The following is a 20,014-nucleotide window of genomic DNA, read 5'->3' as shown; positions in this document are numbered from 1 at the left end:
GGCCTGGCCACCAAGAAGCCAGAGGGGCCAGAGCAGGGAGAGGAGGCATTCCTCTAAACAGGCAGGCTGGGAACTATGGGAGTTGCAGTCCCAGTGCATCAAGAGGGCACCCAGAGAAGAAATGCCAAATGGGACAGGATGGAGATGTCTGAAGTCACAGGCTCGTTCATCCAAATGGGGTGGGCCGCGGAGGCAAAGAATGTCCCTGGCTGTCCTAAGGCTACGTTTGCTCACAAAGGCGTCCAGTGTGAGGGAGTTGGCCAAACCCTCTAGGCCTAGGGTCTCCTTGCAGTGGCTTTGGGGCAAGGGGGGTCCTCGGCCCCAGGGTTTGGCCCCATCACGGCTGCTTGGGCGGATCTATCTCCGAGACACAAGCTGTGGGCCCCTGGGAGGAGCTGCAGTACCTTCCCTGGCCAGGGGCGAGGGGGGCGCTCCAGGGCAGCACAACTGAGTCCCAACACAACCGCCTGCAGCTCTTCCCCAGCAATGATGGGTGTGTGTGTGTGCCCAAAATAGGCTTTCAGGAAATGCAGTGCAGTCCCCCCACCCCCATTCTCCAGTGCCAATCCTGTAAACCACCTTTCCTTGCCAGAGAAGGCCAGTTTCCCAAAGGGTCTGCCTAGTTCTGAGCCTAAAACACCAGGGGAGGGAAAAGAACAGGCAACCATTCATTCCGCGGGTCAGGGAGGCATCGCTCCTCCCCACTTGATCTGCCCCACAGGCTTGTTGTGGGGAAAGTGATGAGGAAGGAGAGCAATCTCCACCCTGTTGGGCTCCTGGAGGGAAAGAGGGACACAGCTCTAAGGAATGAGAGTGAGATGGTGGGCAATCATTTGGAAGTAACATCTATTCCAGGTTTCATAAGCTTCCCTGGCTCTTTAAGGCACATGGAAGAAGAGCCCACAAACGTCTGATACACCTTTCTTGCACATATTCTGTGTACTCTAAAAATCAAACCTTCCTGATAACCCTACTTGGATTTTTCAGTCTCATATGCAAATATACGCAGATGCATAATTCCTTGATTAATCACTGAAAAATTGCACAACTCGTCTAGCAAGGTTTATTTCAAAATATGGAATGTTAATATGTCTCCTAGTCCATATCATAGATCAACCCTCCCTCCCTTTATTTTCTTGTCCTGTGGGGAAAACAGCCAGCCATACTGGGGTCTGCTGGGTGGGGAAAACTCGCTAATCGAAGAGGCCTTGTTTGCTGGCCATTTCCGTGACTCCAGCCAAGATGATTTTAAGCCACTTGCCAAGGCTTAAAAAACTCGCCAAGACTTCATGTTGGGGTCATATTTCTCCATGCATCCTCCCTGGGGACCTTGATGGTCTTTGGCATGCCCAAAACAATCTCTGCAGTTTTTTAAAACTTTGCCTAAATTGTGCAAATATTTGTCTTCTGGGAAGCAATGCAGTCTGCTGGGGGAGAAGCTGAGCAAGCGTGGAGGAGGAGGAGAGCCTGGTGGAGACATCGGTGGGGCGGGGGAGACTTCAGCTGTCACCTCAGCCCTTCTTTCCTCTTGCATGCCACTTGTGTTGCCCCCATGCTGTTCTTTCCAACTGGGGGTCTCTTCCCCGTCAGAGACTTTGGCCGAGCTCAGAAAGCTAAGTAGGGTCAGGCCCAGTTAGGCATTGGATGGGAGACGACCAGCACTCTAGGCTAGGCTGGGCTGGGAAGTCCAGGAAGCAGGAAGGGCAAAAGCCCTTCAGTCTTGCTGCTGAGAAAACCACACGGGTGCCTTTATGGAGCCCTCCAAGAGCTGCAATGGGTTTGGAACCCCCCCCCCCCGATATTGTTTCCAATTCCACCTCGCCTCCCGGTGGCTTCGGTTGGCCAACCTTCCCTACATGCTAGCGTTTTTAGGAACGGCTTCCCAGTGAAGACTCTCTTTTGCACAGTCCTTGCTGATAAGACAAAGGTCCAAACCAGCCAAGTGCACCCGTTCTCCATTTGCCCGGATGGCTCCCCCATCCCCGGGCATCTTCTGCCACAGCCCAGGCTTTCTAGTTCACTCTGCCCAGCCTGGCTGCCTGTTAAACCTTGGACTCACTCTCGGTGGTGCTGGTGAGGTTCCCGTTCCTCTCCTTGTCCCCCTCTTCTCCCTTCTCCGTCCCCTCCTCCACTTTCTCGTCCAGCCGGCTGGGGATGGACCAGTAGAGGTGGGCGTCCATGCGAGCTGCAGCCTCCGCCAGCTCCCGGGCGCTGCAGCTGGGGGTGGGCACCTCGAAGGTCTGGTGGAAGCTGTTGTAATCCACCTCATAAAATCCATCCTCCAAGGTGAGGACTGACATGAAGCGGTGTCCCCACAGGACCTCATCCACCAGGTAAGAACTCCGAGCTTGGCACGTCATACCTGCGTGGACAACAGGGGAATTGGATGGGTGGGAGGGAACAGGTCAAGGCCTATGTCAGCTGCCTCGGCCCCAGGCTCAGCCGTGAGCTCTGCAGAAGGGCTTGGCTTAGCTGGGGGGGGTCCCCCTGTCTTTGCCCTCCTGAACACCCTGCGAAGGAAGGGGGGCTGCGGAAGAGGTGGGAAGGGGGAGAGGGGAGTGAGGCCCTCCCTTCCCTGCTTGCTTTCTCCCAGCTCTTGGTGCTGGGTGGAGTGGGGACAATTGGGAGAGGGGCCACTTCTCACACCCACGAGGCTGGGGGCTCTTTCCAAAACAATCTTGATGCAGATTAGCCATCTTTGGAGGGACACGAATTCAGCAGGAAAAGATGTCAGTCATTCCCCTCCGCCCCCCCCCCCACTGGCTAAGGGTCAAAGCCAGAGACACCTCCCTTGAAAAAGGCGAGACCCCTGAGCAGAAGCGGCTTTCCACGGCCAGCAACCAGCCCTCCTTGCAGCCACCTGCCTGCCCACCCTCAGAAAGCCTGTCCTGCCCTCCCCCCAGCGGTTCTGGCCTCAGGGAAGGGCACCCTCTTTCGGCAGCTCTGCTTCCCCAGCAGGAAGCCCGTGGCACCCACCTGTGGCCTCCACCATCCCCTCCAGGATGACCACGATCTCAAACTCGTCCTTCTGCAGCTGCTCCCTGGAGACCTCCCAGAAGGGGCTGTGCTCGTTGATCTCGTGGCTGATGATCAGCGGGGAGACGAGGAAGAGGCGGTCATCGCCCGTCTCAAAGCCCACGCTGATGTCCGTCTGGTTGAGTGGGATAAACTCCCCTTCCTGGGTCTGCTTTGACTTGATAAGCTTGGCCCGGATCGAGGCCTCCACGATGTGGGAGTTGCGCAGGTCCCCGACCCGGAACATGAGACACAGGTGGTCATCCCGCAGCGAGATGACGGCATGGGAGGAAAACACCAGCGTCTCTGCCCGCTTGTTGGGCTGGGAGATCTTGACGAACATGCAGCCCACCATGAAGGCATTGACCATGGAGCCCAGGATGGCCTGCAGCAGGAGCAGGACGATGCCCTCGGGACACTTGTCGGTGATGACCCGGTGCCCGTAGCCGATGGTGGTCTCGGTCTCGATGGAGAAGAGGAAGGCCGAGACGAAGCCATTGAGGTTGTTGACGCAGGGGGTCCAGGTGTCGTCCCCAAGATGGTCCAGGTCGCCCCGGCAGTATGCAATGAACCACCAGATGAGGCCGAAGAACAGCCACGTGACGGCGTAGGCCAGGATGAAGACCAGCAGGCTGAAGCGCCACTTCAGGTCCACCAGCGTGGTGAAGATGTCGGTGAGGTAGCGGTAGGTCTCCCTCACGTTCCCGTGCTGGACGTTGCACTTCCCATCTTTCTCCACGTAGCGCTGGCGCCCTCGCTTCTTCTCGGCTTTCTCGGGGCCCTCACCCAGGCGCCGCAGGGCTGCTGACTTGACCGAGTGGGAGGGGAGGGGGGCTTTGCACTCGGAGGTGGGGGTCTTGGGCACAGCAGAGAAAGCCGAGTTCTCCTTGGCCATCTTAGCACTGGGCGTCCTCCGGGTCTGCAAGAAAACACAGGCCAGAGCAAAGAGTGAGGTGGATGGCGTGACAGAATCGTACAGATGGTGGGAAGTAATAATCTCTCTGGGGCAATACGGAGGAAACTGAGCACGGTGGCACCAGGCTGCGTTTTGGAGCAGTTGTCTTAAACCCCTGGCTAGGCTGGCAGGGGATGATAGGAGGGGGAGTCCACCACATTTGGGGGGCACCAGCCTGGGAAGTCTGATCTAGAAAGCAAAGCTTGAAAACTGGGCCGTGTTCCCAGGAGGCCTCTGGCGTGTCTGCAGATGCTCAGCAGGTGGAGAGTTAGTTATAAGAACAAGACGCCTTCAACGCCGAGGCCGCTCTTTTTCTACAAATACTGGCCAGGGTTGTGTTAGCCATTTTTGCAGGCGCTGTCTACCAATGGCTCTCTTCAGAAAACCTTCACCCCTGCTGGAGTAGCCATGAAATGTCACAGCGTACACTTGCCAAAGGCTGAATGTATTCTTGCATTTAGAACGGGCGATAGGAAGACTACAGACAGCAGCTGCTGCTCCTGATGCATGTTTAATATTTTCAGTTAGCACCACGAGGCCTAGAAGTTTACCATTCTTCCAAAGGATGCATCACCCACCCATTAAGAAACCAGCAAAAATTTATGGTTCTGCTTTAGTTGGTGGCAATATTTGCTATGCACAAAAGAGTTACCAGAGAACTGGGCTGGTGGGGTGATATCCCTGGAAGATGGAGCTGGATTTCACCCGCCCCGCCCCCTCCTGTCTCTGCGCTCCCCACGGCCTGTCTTGTTTAGGCGGCTCTTCTGCAGGGCACACTTTCTGCGAGGCAAGTGGGAGAAATGAAGGTGGAGGGCACCTCCAGCAGCAGAGAAAAACCCAGATGGCCTTCTCCAATTATCTGGGCGTGCTATTTTTACACAGTGCCCACACTGTGAAATTGATTGATGTTGCGCCATTTAAATGAGCAAAGGTCCTCCTCTGTCAATATTCTCCTGGCTTTTCCTTTGGGATGCGGGTGACCCTTGACCAGGTAGTGGCGGGGGAAGCTCCAGTCTGAAACACGAGAACCTTTCATTTGGGTGGAGAGAAAAAGAGAAGTGTGTAGAACAGAACAGAGGAGAAGAGGCTTCTCTCCCCCCTTGAACACGAGGCTTCAGGGTATCCAGTGACTCTGCTGGGCCACAGGTTCCGGGCAGGTGAATCAGTGCCTGCTTTCAGGCTGGCTGCCTGGGGAATTTACTCGTGCTAGACAAGCTGCTGGTTTTAAAAAGAGGAAACTGGGCAAACCCACGGAGGAGGAAGTGGGCAGTTCTGTGGTGATGGGGTCAGGTGAAGTTCTGTGGTTGGCGGCCATCCGAATGCCAGCAGTTTGAGGAGGGGAGGTTGCCCGGGAAGTGTTTTCAGCTTCTCACCATGTTCAGAGTGAGTTTGGCTGCTGCAGGAAGAAGGGCCTGTTCTCTGCTCTAGCAAAGTCCTTTTTCATTCTAATATCCCATTTACATTTTTCCAGGGCTGGACTTTCATGAAACCCTATTCATTCCGCCCTTTCTCCCTAGAGGATAGGGAGTGAGTTGGCAGCTGCAGGGGTAAATGGAGGAGGGGCTCCCTGCTCAGCCTCCATGGCAAGTTTTCTGTCATATTCAGAATGGGGGAGAGAAAGGGGACTGAAGAGGCCTCCTGGGAACATCCTGGCACTGAGGCCCCATACCACCCAAGAATCAAGTGTGTTTCTATGGAGGGGGGGAGTTTAGATGCTCAGCAGGACCCCCACTCCCACCATCACCACCCCCACAGGCATAGTAGCCTACTGGCCTTCCCACCCAGCCTGGGCCCATCCCCCTCCATTGCATGCCAGAAGAGGTCAGCTGAGGCTCCGTGTTCCCCACCCCTTGCAGGAACAAGGCCAGGGTGGAGGTCATGCTGGCCAGCGGGCTCCCACACACCCAACCCTTATGCCAGGGGCCCGCAGGGCTGTGGCCCTTTTTGAAGCCCATAAAATGACCCCTGGTGCTGAGCGGGGCCTACAGGAAGCACATCAGGCCCAAACTGCCTCGTCTCCCACCAGGCCCCAAATCTCTCTGGCTATGGAGTCTGGGTTCCTCCAAAGTTTGTGAGAAATGTCCTTTATTTAGCCTGGTTGTTCTTATTAGGAAATAAGACTAATAGTAATAATCACGTTGACATACATATGGGAAAGAAAGCCCGGTAAAGTTCATAGGAGAAAGCCATAGGGTTCTCTCAAGAACAAGCTCTCCCTTGCTTTTACTGTTCCTGCTCCGCAGGGTTGTTTTGCAAGCCCAACACACCCTTTAGGTTCATAACCTGGGGGAGCCCACCTGTGTTCAAATCCCACCCGCTCCCCGGAATTTCACCAAAGACGGCCGATCTGACAGGATGGCTGTTCCAAACGCAGGACGCACCAGAAGGCGCCAGAACTCGCGCTGCCCTGGTTGCCGAAAGGAAGGCACCAACGAATTGGGGGCCTCAGAAGCCCCCGGAACAGGAAGGACAAGCGCGCAAGCCCCCCGCTCGGGCGGAGCCCCTCCCGGCCGGGGACCCCGACCTCCCACCTCCCGCCCGCGCCGGCAATGCGGTCGGAGCTGTCCTCACCTGGTGGTGCTGAAACGGCTCCGCGCTCCGGACTCGGCGATTGCAGCCGCTCCGCCTCGCACGCTCATCTCGTCCGCGGCCTGCAGGACATCCGCGGCCGGGGGTGCAGCCCAGACCCAGCCGCACGGGCCCGCTTCCTCCTCCTCCTCCTCCTAAATTTAGCTCAGCTCCGAGCCCAATCTCTCTTTCTCTCTCTCCCTCCCGATGTGTGTCATCTACCCCCTTCCCAGGCACCCTTTCTTCCCTGCCGTCACCAAGGCAACTGCTCTGGACGTCCTCCGGCTGGGATGCTGAATTGCACGGGGATGCGCATTAAAACCTGTGGTGCCCAGATCCCTCGACCAGCCGCCAATGGAGAGGAGCAGGCTCCTTTCTGGTAGTTTATGGGTTTGGGTACCACCAGACCAATGCTTCCCAGCCACGGTCCCTGTGGGGCTGGTGGATTACAACTGCCATAATCCCCAGCTGGCACAGCCTCCTGACAGCCCTTGCAATGGGCCCATGAGGGAGAAAGAGGCATCTCCTAAAAGAGGCGGAAAGGCAGCAGATTCACCTTCCTCCGCTTTCTTTGGTTCTGGGGAAGGCGAGGCAGGTGCTGAGCTCCAGAGATTCCCCTGTTTCCTGGCAATTTATGCTTCTTTGCCCCTGGGCCAGGGGGGCTTTTCTGGCTGCAACCCTCTCACACACGCACCCTGCCCAGGCAGGTGATCTGGGTGACACAGGAGAGAATCTCTTCCTCCCTTGCCAGGATCTGAGCAAAACAAAGGAGGGTCGACCTGTGGTGAAAGCAAAGCCAACTTTTGACCTGAACCTGTGAGAGCTCAGCCAAGCACCTTGCGTGCTCCCAAGAGACGGCCAAGCACGTTGAAGGCCCATTGCCCAAATTGCAGGGGATACAGCCTTTAGAGTGTCCTTGCTACAGCTGCTGGCAGTTCCTAGTTAGCCCGGGCTGGTCTTGAAAAAATTAAGGGGTTAGATCTGGTTAACGCTTGGATAGGAGACCACTAGGAAATCCCATGGCTGAGGGCTAGTCTGAGAAAACATTCAGGAAGAAGGAATGGCAAATCATGTACTTTTGGTTGCCAAAACAAAAAACAACCTAGTTTAAAGGAAGAATTTACTTTTTCCTTGCAAGTATTTGGTCCCTGTCCACAGAGCTGCTCAGCTACAGAAACACAGTGCAGTGGCCACATCCACCATCCTGCACCACCTTTGCTTAAGCCATTTCCAAATGACTAGTAGCAGAAGAAGAGCCTTGACTGTCCCTGAACACACTTGGTCTCTGATGCTTTGGAACATCAAAGGAACAAGGAACAAGGATGAGGCCAGCTGCAGGGCAGCACTGTAGTTGCCAGAGAATTTATTTGTCCAAATGCTTAGCTGTGAGTTCCAAGATGGGGCAGAATCAGTGAGATAAGCTGGTGTAAGATATCAATGATAACCACAAATATATCAAGAACACCACACCCCTCCTCATCATCAATAAAGCCAAGCTTGTGGGCAAAGACTCAGCTCTTTCTGGGTGCATAATGCTTGTTGCTCCTCTGGCTTCTGTGCCCTGTACAATGAGGGGGCCATGGCTAAAGGACCCCCTCCTCCTCCTCCGGGATGGCAAGGAAAGCCCCCTCAGCAGATCTGAGCTTGGAGGAGGAACAGAGAGAGGGGCTCCTTTGATACCAAGGCCACAAACACTGGAGGGCTTTGAACTTAGCTGCAAATTTCTCCTGGGGAAGACATGGCTTCTGCCTAAAACCCCATTAACAGTTGCCATGAAAACTGGCCCAGTTCTGTCAAGCCAGAGGTGCCCCTGATAATAGAGAATGCCTCTGGCCTGCTTGGAATGGAGACACGTTGTGGCAGCTCCACCGCAAAAAGGTGCAGCAGAAGGGAAACGGCACATGAAGGAACCAGGCAGATAAAGCCAGAGAGTGAGGGGTTTGTCCCCTCCAGTTTTCCCAAAGGGACTGGCACCAGGGAGTTCTTCAGCTCCATCTCTGCCACCGGAAGACCTCAGGTTTGAAGAGGCCATGGCAGGGCAAACTCCCCAAGGGGCTAGCAGCTCATGGCGAAAGAGACAGGGTTGTTCTGCTCCACTGCAGCCCTCTCCCTTTCTCCAGCACTTTTGACCCTGTTGCAACAGCTGGGTCTGCCAAGCCAGTCTACCCAGGGTTACCCAGTGTGGCTTTCAGGCTTCGACCCCAAAGCTGATGGAGGTGTCTGTAAATGCCAACAGCTAAGGCTTGGTTCACAAATCCTGCTAAATCATGGCTTGATGAACCTCAGCTTGATGAATAAGCTACTATGGGCTGGGTGGCCCAGCCTGTTAAGCCTTGGATTATGGTCAAGAATTCCTCATGCCTGGGTTACAGAACCTGCTCAGGGCAAAGGGAATGAGGGCTGTTCTGTGCTCCTGGGGATCTGGAACGCATCACCCAGAGGGAAGACTCTGCTTGAGAAGACCGAGACATGACCATCTGAAGGAGTTGTTCTCCCAGCCACAACATGCTTTCCTGCGAACGAGTGGGGGTTCCCAGGGCCAAAAGCAGAGACGGGGCTTAGACAGAACAGGTGGGCCTGTTTTACAGCTGGGCATCTTTTCCCAAAGCTACGAGTATAATTTGAAAACAAAAAGAAACGAAGAAGGAAGCAAGTAGTAGATTTAGCTTAGGAGCAAGGTAATTTAAAAAGCAGGAGGGTTTTGCCCGAAACAAGATACAGCCTTGGAAAGAAAGGAACCCGTGTCAAGGTTAATTACATTCATTATCTAGAGCAAGAAAACTAAGCAGAGCACCTGAAGCTTGAGTGAAAAGGAAACCGCAGAACGTGTAATTTTACCCCAGAATAGGTCAGCCGCCAGGTCTGCATCGCCTTCTCGCCCCAGCAGTTCCCTGCTTCACAGGCAGAGGGCGCAAGGGCCTGTGGAGGGCCCGGAAGCCACCAAGATGCTGCAGCCTCCATCAGGTCAGTGGCCCCCACGGCCCCCTCTTCCCGAAGCAGTCCTGGCTCCTAGAGGGAAGCCGGTCAAGAGGGTTTCAGAGCCCGCTGCCCCTGAACGTGGGGGCTTTGTTCCTGCCCAGATGAAAAACAGACCCCTCCCTGTACGTCTCCAGGTCCAGTCCTTAAAATCATTGTCAGGAGACCCCCCTCAGCTTGCTCTGGCTTGTGGGGAGCCGGGTGTGGGCAGGGAGAAGAACTTCCTCTGGGGCAGGCTGCATGCAGGGAATGCCCGCCCAGGCAAGGTCACGTATCTCCCCCGTCTCTATGGGTGCCACTTTTCTCGTGGTCAGCTTCGCTTTTTTTGCCCTTTGATTTGGCAATTCTTGGCTTTGATGTTTCTGGATCACCCCAGGGACTGTTTCCCAGTCGCATGTGCATCAGAGAAGCAAGGAGACGGAGACCGAGACCAGGTGGATCCCATCAGCTCTGGAACGTCTTTGCCCAACTGGCACCTCTGGGGACTAACCGCTCTCCCCGAAGCCTAAACCCACTACATACAGGGAGACCGAAGGTGCACGCTGTTCTTTCGACTTGTTGCTCAGCATGCCCACCCTCTTGCCCGGAGTTCCCTTGGAACCCCTCCCTGTTGGCCTCTCTGCCCATCCTTCGCCAGGGGTTCTGGACTTGGCTGTCCAGACGCCCAGACCTTTGGCTGTGGCATGCCAGACCTGCAAAAAAAGATGGGGGACCACAGATGAGAAGCAAGCAGAGCTCTGCCTGAACTGATGCACAATGCCAGGCATTCCTGGAGGGCCCCCAACAGACATGCCCATTGGGCTGGGTGCTGTGTGCCCCATGCTGTCCCCTGCGAAAGCGCCTGGCCAGAGACGAACGTGTGGTCCAGGCAGAAGGCACTTTTAAAACCCATCAGGCACTCTGGCTGTGATGATGTTCTGCCCCCCCCCTTTCTCCTCCCCTTGTTGTCCTGCCTTGGCCACTGCCCGCCTTGCCTTGTGACCCTTTGCATGGATGGAGGGCACTTGGTTTCCAGCTCATTAACTTTCTGCTAAAACTTTAACCCTCTGGCTTCTCCCGTGAGGTCCTTTCCCCTCCCCTCCTCTCCTCCCCTCCAGTCCATGGCCAAATCCTTCCTTCCTTCCTTCCTTCCTTCCTTCCTTCCTTCCTTCTCTTCCTTTTCTTTTTTTCTTTCACACTCTCCACATTCTCCTCCTCCTCCCGCTTCTCCTTTCTCCACAGATTCTGGCAAATCAAACTCTTGTCTGATAGGCCGACCGAGGACGTCAGTCGCCTTCCTCGGCTGCCCCCTCCTTTAAAAAAATAATCCTTTCATTCACTTGAAGTTGAACAAACTTTTGTGAGCTGCAGAGAGGGGGAAAAAGGGAAGCAGAAAATCCATGGGGGAGGCTCAGCCTTGCAGAGCCAGGCGACGCTGATGCTGATCGGATGGTGGAAACTCCTCTCCGACCTCCTCCGCGGTGGGTGCAGCCTTGCAGCCTCTGGATCCCCCACCCCATGGGGAGAGGAGTTCACCCCCAGGCCAGTTAGGAAACGGGGTGCCGACAGAGTGCCGATCAGCTGTGAGAAGGTCCACCCTAGGTGAAGGCCACCTGCTTTGCAGTCCAAGCCTTCTCCGGGCTCAAGGTAAGAAGCACCAGCCTTGGACGGAGGCAGGAGGACGTGGGAAGGTTCAAAGCGCCCCGCAGGGCTGGCCCCACTCCTCTGGTGTATCCGATGGGGTGATGCAGAAGAGGGGAGGGGGCTGCTAAGGACCCTCCTCTTGGAGTCTCGGCAGGTGGTGGCGATGGGTACCAACCTGCCCAAGCGGATGTAATTGGGTTGTCTCCCTTTTAGGTGGTCTTGGCAAAAGGCAAGCAAACTCTGTCTGCCCTGACTCTCCTTGGGAGACCACCTTTCTCTTCTTACTCCCAGCAACCCAGTCATGGTTTATTCCTCCCAAGCTCTCAGATCCCCCTTCCTGGGATCCTTTCCTGGTTCTCCCAAGGGAGACGGTTGCGTGGGCGTGGAGGACACCATGCATACGTGGATGTGGGATGTGACATGTGGGAAACCCAAAGCCTCTGCAGGGAATTGCACTGCCCCGAAGTTCCCTGCCTGGGGACAGATGGGGGACCTGTGTCCCGCGAGCTGCTGGGGCTTTTCACAAGAAGCAGGAGACTGAAAACATCCCCAGGTGCTGACAGACGAGGCCCTTTGGGGCTCTGGGTTTTTGGACACTTTTTGGAAGGTGAGGTGGGCTGAGCCATCTCTTGCAAAGGGCAGATGCCTGCCGAAGGCAATCGGGGAGTCGTGTGGGTGGAGGGAGAGAAGAGGAAGGAAGGCAGCAGAGAGAGGTTTTTGGCAGGCAGGGAAGTCAAGGCAACCCTCTGAAGTTGGAAGGTCTTCTGTTCCAACTCCTGGCGGCCTCTCAGCATGGCAGAAATTACTCCGAACGGAGGCCATGGCCCTGCCAACCCGCCCTGCCCAGCCAGAAGCCCTCCAGGTGAGCCAGATTCAGATGCTCACTCTGTGTCCCTGCTAATATTTCTTCAACATCTATCTTTCTCTTCTGGTAACCAACTTTAACATTCCAGGAAATGGTCTCTTTCCCCCACCCCTCTCCTGAAAATATGTGCCTTCTTTGGAAAAAAAATATTTCTTCTGCTGCCAGCATTTTGAGGAAGGGCTGAAGTGGTGAGGCATTAACTGGGTCCTGAGGCCAAGTGCCTTTTCCTTTGGTAGATTTTGTAGCCTCAAGGCAGCTAATTATTTTATTATTTTATTATTTTATTGTACTATTTTATTTTGCGAGGGCAAAGGTTGTGGTGGATGGAGCAAAGATGCCAAGGCCAGGAGTTTCTGTATTTTCCTAAAGTTGTGAGAGTGAATTTTGGGGAGCACTTTCTTTCCTGCTAAAATGATGCCAAGACATTGGGAGTTTAGGATTTTTGTGGATTTCCTGCCTGACTTCCAGAACTTCAGCTGTAGAAAGGGGGAAGTTGAGATAATTTAAACCACTGTGGAAGCATTGTGCAAATAACTTTGTGGCTCCGCTGTGTGGGGCAAGCATTCCCACTTCTCCAGAGAGGCTGAGGGGTTGGGCCAGGCTGAGAACCCCACAACTCCAAATGAGCGATGGAGATGCAGGATGGCATTTGTAGCTGAGCGGAAGGAGAACAGGCCAATTTTGTGAGCTTGGCTCTTCCTGGGCCTTCCTCCCGGGGAAGGAAAACCAGGGCACCCCAAATAAACACTTGGCAAGCAGAGACAGGGGCAATATTTGCCTAGGTGATGGGCATGGCTGTGCCCCTGTGTTGGCAGAGAGCTGGAGGTCAGAACAGGTGAATCCTGGAAGGGGTGCAACGAGCACAGATCCCAGCCCGAGGAGCTCATGCCCACTGGGGGGGGGGGGCAAGAGAGAAGGGGAAGGGGAGGCCGAGCCAGAGAAGGCCGCGGCTCCCTCTGCGCATACTAACAAGCCGGGCTTCTCAAAGCTCTTTTGTCTCTCTGGAAGCTCCATTCAGGCCTTCTCCTGGGGGGCAGACAATGGAGCTACTGTCTGGCCTGCTCTCCTTACCAAACAGTCAAATGCTTTCAGTCCCCCCCCCAACTCCACCCCCTCCCCACAAGCTGGCCTGATCCTCAGCAACTGAGTTTGATGGTTTCCAATATCTGCTGCCCCACTGAGGTTCAGTGAGGACTCATGGCCCGCCTCCCCCACCCCCACCCCCCGGTCTTATAATGGGGCGGGTCAAAGGGAGGAACCAGGCTGGCTGCATCCCCAGGAGAGACTGCTGGTGGCTGGAGAAAGGGGTCCCGTTTGCCACAAGGAGGGAAGCAGGGCTCCTTCGGGGAGATGGGGGAGCCTTGGTGCACCTGGGCGCCCAGCTCAGGCTGGTTGGGCCACTCAGAGCCTCTGCTCAGCCTGCAGGTTCTTGGCCTGCCACGTTTTGCCAGGCTGCTGTGGGGAGAGTACCAGGAGAGGCTGTGCAAATCCAAAGGAATTTTGCTGCTGGCACAGCATTCAACCTGGGAGCGCAGGATCATTCCCTTAGAAGGGTTGCAAAACTGCCTCCCTTACAGACACTCCAGGGCAACCGAGACGGACCCTGCGCTGATGTCCGGAAAGGCCTAAGTTGGCGGAAGCCCCTGCATCCGCCTGTTGGAGCCAGGTGCTGAGAGCCGCCCTGGCCCGGTCTGCAGGTGCCCCACAAGATGCCCGAGTTGCACTGCAGCTTTGACCGTGCCACCGTCTGGCTGCACCCCGGATGATGCACCCCTTTCTACTTAAATGCCTCCTGTGTTTCCCCAACTCCTGCTTTTCTCCCACCAGCATGATGGGAGCTGTTGTCCAACGCTGCCAAAGGGCAACAGAGTTAGCACTGCTGCAAGGGCTGGCGGGGAGCAAAGACTGTGCTGCTCCGATGCAATTCCGGCTCTGCCCCAGCAGGATCCCTCGAAGCCCAAACACAAGATTTAACGAGCTGCTGCTTGTTCTGAGTGCTACCAAGCCGCCCTGGAGGAAGAAACTTATTTGCTGCACAACCTTTTAAAGTGAACCCAGTTTACAGTTTAACCACATTTGCTGAAGGGAAGGAAGGAGCCGCAGTGTTTGTTTATTAGCTTTCAGAAGGCATTGTCAGATCATTTCTGGATGCCACATTTTAGAGGGGGGTGACTGGCTGGCGCCCTTTTCCTGGGATGCAAAGCAGATTGGCAGGGAGGAAGCCATGATCAGGAATCGGTCTTAAGAAAGAGGCCTCAGGAACCAGTTTCTGCTGAGCCAAACTTTTTATGTGTTTAGCACAGCGCTGGGCCACCTGGTGACAAGAGGGTGGCCTGGCACACCTTCCTCAGCTCATCTTCTGAATCCAGCTCTCTGAAAATCCCTGCTATTCAAAAGACGGCATGGAAGAAGGTTGGTTTCTGTTCAAATGATGCACTTTGCAACCCAAATCTGGCACAGCCAGAATCCCACGCAGAAGGGAATCTTTAGGAGGTACCTCCAGAGGCACCTCTGGCCAGACTTTCTAGATGAAAAAATAGTTATATATTATGTTCTTCTTGTAAAACAGGCTGTAAACGTTTACGCACTGGGGCAGCATCGTTCCTGCCTAATGAATGCAGGCCGAGGCACATGTAGTTAATGTTTAATGCCTCCAAGATGTTAACAGCCAGCCACCTGTGGGGCCTATTGCAGGGACAGCTCTGAGGCATGTGGGGACCAGGTTGGTGGGGGGAGGCGGCTGAGGGCGAGAAGGGGCTGTTTTGGGCAGAAAAGAAAGGCAACATTTCAACAGGTGCAGCTTAATGGTATCTGGCAAATAGTATCCTTTACAAAGGCTAAGAAGGCCCACCGTGTTCTTCTGGGAAACTTGGAGATTTGGACTGGGGGGCTGGGGGGCGAGACCGTGAAGGCTGCCAGGCCCACAGATTGGAGCTGTGGGTCCTAGGATGCCCCCCAAGGGATGTATTGATTTATTTTATGTTTAAGATGAGTAAACTTCAAAAACAAGTCTGTGCTCACTTGCAAAGCTTGATTCAGGAACCAGACTGCGGTTTGCTACAGCTCCCTCCCGTCAATCCCTGAATTTGGCCACCTCCCCACAACACCCATAACTGTCTCTCTGAATTACTCCTCTTTCTGGGTTGGCAAAACTACCAAGCGCTGCCTGTGGTGCAAATGCCACAAGCACATCACGGGAAGAGGGCCTTTGTCTTTCTGTGGGAGTCCCACCGGCCTCCCTCTCTTCACTTGAACTCAGAGCTTCATTTTCATGTGTGTTGCCGGCTCTGCACAGCACGTCTCCCTGAGCAGCACGTGAGCGCAGGGGGTGTGAGGTTTCTCCCTTGTGCTGCACCACAGAGGTGCAGTTTGAGAAGCAGGCAGCCACAGGGAGTTAGTCAGACAGGCGCCCTCAGAATGCCATGCAAAATGTAAACGCCGGTGGGAAGTAAATTGGTACCCCATATTCCCCACCCCTGTCCTCTTCCAGAAACCCAGAGAAACTAGTTCTTGTGGGAATCTGCTTTTAACAAACCTGATTGTCCCTCCCCCCCAATTTATCAGAGTTTAAGAAGAGACTTGTTTGTGCCACAAAGAAAAGAAACAGATCTGATGGGTGGGGGGTGCAAAGAACTGCAGAGTTCTTTGATCAAGCCATGGCACAGGAGGGGAAGGCTGGCAACTGAGCCGAGAGCTGAAGATAAAATGGGACAAATGTGGGGGCGGGGATAAAAGGGAAATGGGCCTACAGGGGGAGCCTCTTCCGGTGAGAAGGGCCCCCTTTGAGGGGGGATGCAGCTTTGGCCACAGACACAGACTTTGGGTGCCTCTGGCCTCTGGCCCTGGGGCATCTCTTGCTCAGGGTGCAGGCAGTACCAGGGAGTCTGTGGACGGCTGATCCTCTGCCAGGGGGCAGCCATGAGGTGGCCTCTGTGCCTTTTCCCTGCTGGGAGAAGAGTCACCGTCTCTGCTTTCAAAACTGGTGCAGGGCAAAGGATGAAAGAGCTGCTGAAACTGCCCCCCCCCCCGAGCTTTTCTCTGGCCAAATGGCAGGTGGGCCTTTGGCCGTGACCCCTGGAAGTGTTGGGGATCCTGGGAGGGTGCCACTTTTCTCCTGTGCAAGTGCTGGGATGGGGGTGGGGGCGCGAGGGGCCTCCACAGTCCCAGTTCATTGACATTTACTGATCCTTAAAAGCCTCTTGCTGCAGATTTGCCCCGCTTTACTGTCCAGGTGGAAGGAAACACCAGAAAGTGCCTAAAAACCAGGGAGCAGAGAGGGGGGTACAGGCATGGCCCCTCACTCTTGCCCTGGGTGTGGGGGCTGGAGAACATTAAGGCAATTCAGATTGCACAGGCCTGGATTGCCTGCTGAGCTTCCGCTTCGCTTCAGCCCCTTTTCCCAGGCCCACAACTAGGGTCTGTGTCACCCAGGGCAAACATGGATTCCACACCCATTTTGGTGCCCCCCTGCATTCATTTTGGTGCCCCCCAGCGCTCATTTTGGTGCCCCCCCAGCGCAGCACCGGGGGCACATGCCCCACTTGCCCCCACCTAGTTGCGGCCCTGCCTTTTCCCTCCAACTTCCCCTTTCTCTGCAGCTGCCAGGCACCCTTCTGTCCTTCTTGAGTCTTTGGGGGGGGTGGAATCTGCTCCGCTCCCTCACAAGACACCTCGGTTCTCCCCTTTTTTGCCTAGCCTTCTTTTGGGGCCTCCCTGGCATCTGGTTCCACAAAGCCCGTGCTGTGGGGAGGGTCTCCTCTGGAGCCGGCCCGCGTTGCCTGGGCCTTTGCAGCTGGCATGGAGGGAGCCAGGAAGAGGCCTTGGGCATTGTTCCGGCTCTAGCCGGGAGGGATGCACCAAGCCAGCATCTTTGCAAAACAAAGCTAGATGAAAATATTCCTATGGACATAGGACTAGTGAAACAGCTCCCGGAGAGAGTGGCAGAGTTGGACGCGACACAAGGAAACTCCAGTCCCTGAGCAAAAATGGATGGACAGTGACCAAGGGGCCAGAGACCCAAAGTGGAAACTCTCCCAGGCTCTTGAGGTGGACAGAAAGTTCATCTGCACTCTGCCCATGCTCAAAGATACTCTGGCGCTACACATGACAAGACGCTGCAGGAAGGGGATCCGTCTCAAAGGAACCCTCACATTTCAGGCCAAAGGCTGATGCGCCGTTGCCTGGGCTGTTGGCCCTGTTTCGCAAGCTCTTTTGGCAGGGGGTGTGAGGCACCAATGCCCCGTAGTTAAAACGTAATAAATAAATGCCATTTGCGACTGGACTTCGAGAGGCATTTTCCCCACATGGACTTTGGGGGCCAAGTTGATTCAAGAGGTGCACTTGCATTTTACATTTCTGGGGGGGGGGGGTTAACCCCAGAGCCCTCTTCCTTAAGAAGCATTTGTCTGGGGCCAGCCCCAGGCAAGGCGATGTCCCGCTGCCTGCTTGGGCTCCTGCCGAAGATCCAGCTGACTTGGCTTCTGCGGGCCGCTTTGGTGACTGTGGGGAAGGCCTGGAAAAGCCCAGCCCCACGCCCCCCACCCTTTGCCCCAGAGATGCCTCTGGAACTGCCTCAGCTGCTCTTTGGGGCAGCAGGAGGAAAAGGCACCCAGAGCAGGGGGACCCCCGGAAGATGCCCCCAGTCGGCCCCCTCCGCCTCGCTCTGGCCACGGACACAGGCGGGGGGGGGGGGGAACAGGCCGGCAGAGAGGGCTTGGGGGGTGCGCAAGCAAACCCCCTTCCCCTGGCTTTCTCCCCAGGTGAGGCCGACCCCCTCGAGAATTTACAAAGAGGGTCAGGTCCAGATGAAAAACGCCTTTCCGGTTTCAAGCAAGGGGAGGGATGTTTCCTCTTTGCTGGGAACAGGATTGAAGGCGGGGGAGGGCTTGAAGGGCCGGCTGACAAGCAGGAGGGTTCATTGGCCTTGTCTGACTGCAAGGCAGCACTTTTTAGAATGAGGGAGGGAGGGAGATCATTTGGGGCCCCAGCCTGTAGTTGACCATGGCTTAATGTGCATCCAACTAACTTCCCTGGGGGATTTTTTTCTGCAATTAGCTGGGAAGTAACACCCCACTGCATCTGGGGACAAAAGACCCTTCCTGTTAAACTCCCTCCCTCCCTCCCTCCCTCCCTCCCTTTCTTTCTTTCTTTCTTTCTTTCTTTCTTTCTTTCTTTCTTTCTTTCTTTCTTTCTTTCTTTCTTTTTTTCTTTCTTCTTCTTTCCTCTTCCTTCCCTTCCCTTCTCGAATGACTTACTTTGCTTAGCGACACAGCTACCCCAGTTCACCTCATGCTTTCCTTGTTTGTGCTGCCAGCTAGATCTGATTCCTTTTAATGTGGCCATTTGATACCCTGATTAAATCAAGGCTTGTCCTCACCACAATGTCTGAGTGGGGAACATAAGGCAGGCCTGGATCCAGCCCAAGGCCAATGGCGTCCTCTTTCCTCCTGCAGCCAATGAGCGAGACTCAGGCTAAAGAATGCCAACTGACCCAGGAGTGAAATCGGTGGGCAACATAAACTGAAAGTAGAAGGAGCTGCGTTTCCATTAAATTGTGAACTGGAGGGCTGTTGTGGGGGCGGGGGGGAAGGGGTCAAGAGCCCCTCAAGGAAGACTACTGTGGGTAGGTGAGGAATTCCACCTTGACACAGGGATTTATTGCTCTTTTGAGGTTCGTCCCTAATGCTGCTTTAATCCCCCTTCCATATTCCTCTCAAGCCCTCCTGCAGAGAGTGCCCACTAGTGCCAGAGGTTAGTGTGAGCCCTCTAATCTGCCCCTCTTCCCTGTCTGCCCTCTCCTCTGCCTCAGATGACCTCAGCCACCAAGGTGTATTTCAGCCAGACGACACAGACCGACAGCCACCCCCTGATTGGCCCGGCACTGCGGAAGAGGCGGGTCATGACCAAGGATGGGCGAAGTAACGTGCGGATGGAGCACATTGCCGACAAGCGTTTCCTGTACCTGAAGGACCTGTGGACGACGTTCATTGACATGCAGTGGCGCTACAAGCTGATCCTCTTCTCGGCCTCCTTCGCCGGGACGTGGTTCCTCTTCGGGGTCGTATGGTACCTGGTGGCCTTGCTCCATGGCGACCTGCTGGAGTTCGACCCTCCCGCTAACCACACGCCATGCGTCATGCAGGTCCACACGCTGACTGGCGCCTTCCTCTTCTCCCTGGAGTCCCAGACCACCATCGGCTATGGCTTCCGCTACATCAGCGAGGAATGCCCGCTGGCCATTGTCCTGCTCATCAGCCAGCTGGTCCTCACAACCATCATGGAGATCTTCATCACCGGCACCTTCCTGGCCAAGATCGCCCGGCCCAAAAAGAGGGCCGAGACCATCAAGTTTAGCCAGAATGCAGTGGTGGCTCAGCATGATGGCAAAACCTGCCTGATGATCCGGGTGGCCAACATGCGCAAAAGCCTCCTGATCGGCTGCCAGGTCACCGGGAAGCTCCTTCAAACCCACCTCACCAAAGAAGGTGAGAATGTCCAACTCAACCAGGTCAACGTGGACTTCCAAGTGGATACATCTTCCGACAGCCCCTTCCTCATCTTGCCGCTCACCTTCTACCACGTGGTGAATGAACGCAGCCCCTTCCGGGACGTGGCCCTGCGCACGGGGGAAGGAGACTTCGAGCTGGTGGTGATCCTCAGTGGCACCGTTGAATCCACTAGCGCAACGTGCCAGGTCCGCACCTCTTACCTCCCCGAGGAGATCCTTTGGGGCTACGAGTTTACTCCGGTCATCTCTCTCTCAGCCAGTGGAAAGTACGTGGCCGATTTCAGCCTGTTTGAGCGGGTGATCAAGGTAGCCCCCCCGTGCTGCCCCCACGAAACCATACGGTTCGGTGACCCTGAGAAACTGAAGCTGGAGGAATCCTTCCGGGAGAAAGCTGAGCGGGACAGCACCCCCCTGAGTGTCCGGATCAGCAACGTTTGAGTCCTCCTGGGGGGACTGGCCTCCCGTAGCTTCTAGGTACCCATTGCAGCCCTCCCTCCCGCGTTGT

At 55.3% G+C, this 20,014-nt stretch overlaps 2 protein-coding genes across 3 annotated transcripts; one reads left to right on the top strand and one right to left on the bottom strand.

Annotated features, from left to right (window-relative positions):
* Nucleotides 1–1,979: 1,979 nt before the first annotated feature.
* Nucleotides 1,980–3,910, bottom strand: KCNJ9 (potassium inwardly rectifying channel subfamily J member 9). Of its 2 annotated transcripts, XM_063316664.1 has the most exons (3): nucleotides 3,881–3,910; nucleotides 2,977–3,796; nucleotides 1,980–2,362 (listed from the first exon to the last, which is right to left on the bottom strand). In XM_063316664.1, the coding sequence occupies exons 1-3, from the start codon at nucleotides 3,908–3,910 to the stop codon at nucleotides 2,043–2,045; spliced, it is 1,170 nt and encodes a 389-aa protein (XP_063172734.1). In that variant the 3' UTR covers nucleotides 1,980–2,042. The 2 variants fall into 2 exon arrangements, with proteins under 2 accessions (XP_063172734.1, XP_063172733.1); XM_063316663.1 differs by having other exon boundaries at nucleotides 2,977–3,910.
* Nucleotides 3,911–18,810: 14,900 nt separating this feature from the next.
* On the top strand, nucleotides 18,811–20,014 carry KCNJ10 (potassium inwardly rectifying channel subfamily J member 10). Its single transcript, XM_063316773.1, has one exon. The coding sequence runs from the start codon at nucleotides 18,811–18,813 to the stop codon at nucleotides 19,945–19,947; it is 1,137 nt and encodes a 378-aa protein (XP_063172843.1). The 3' UTR covers nucleotides 19,948–20,014.

Source organism: Candoia aspera, chromosome 17 (assembly GCF_035149785.1).
Source record: "Candoia aspera isolate rCanAsp1 chromosome 17, rCanAsp1.hap2, whole genome shotgun sequence".
Lineage (NCBI taxonomy): Eukaryota > Metazoa > Chordata > Lepidosauria > Squamata > Boidae > Candoia > Candoia aspera.
Note: the sequence above shows the minus strand (reverse complement) of the source record. Positions and strands in the feature narration are given on the sequence as shown.

Excerpts from the sequence above, each read along its gene's own strand:
- KCNJ9 (XM_063316663.1), bottom strand. The coding sequence starts at position 3,910 with ATGGCCAAGGAGAACTCGGCTTTCTCTGCTGTGCCCAAGACCCCCACC. Across the intron at positions 2,363-2,976 it reads GGGGATGGTGGAGGCCACAG|GTATGACGTGCCAAGCTCGG; the intron begins GTGGGTGCCACG and ends TTGTCCACGCAG.
- KCNJ10 (XM_063316773.1), top strand. The coding sequence starts at position 18,811 with ATGACCTCAGCCACCAAGGTGTATTTCAGCCAGACGACACAGACCGAC.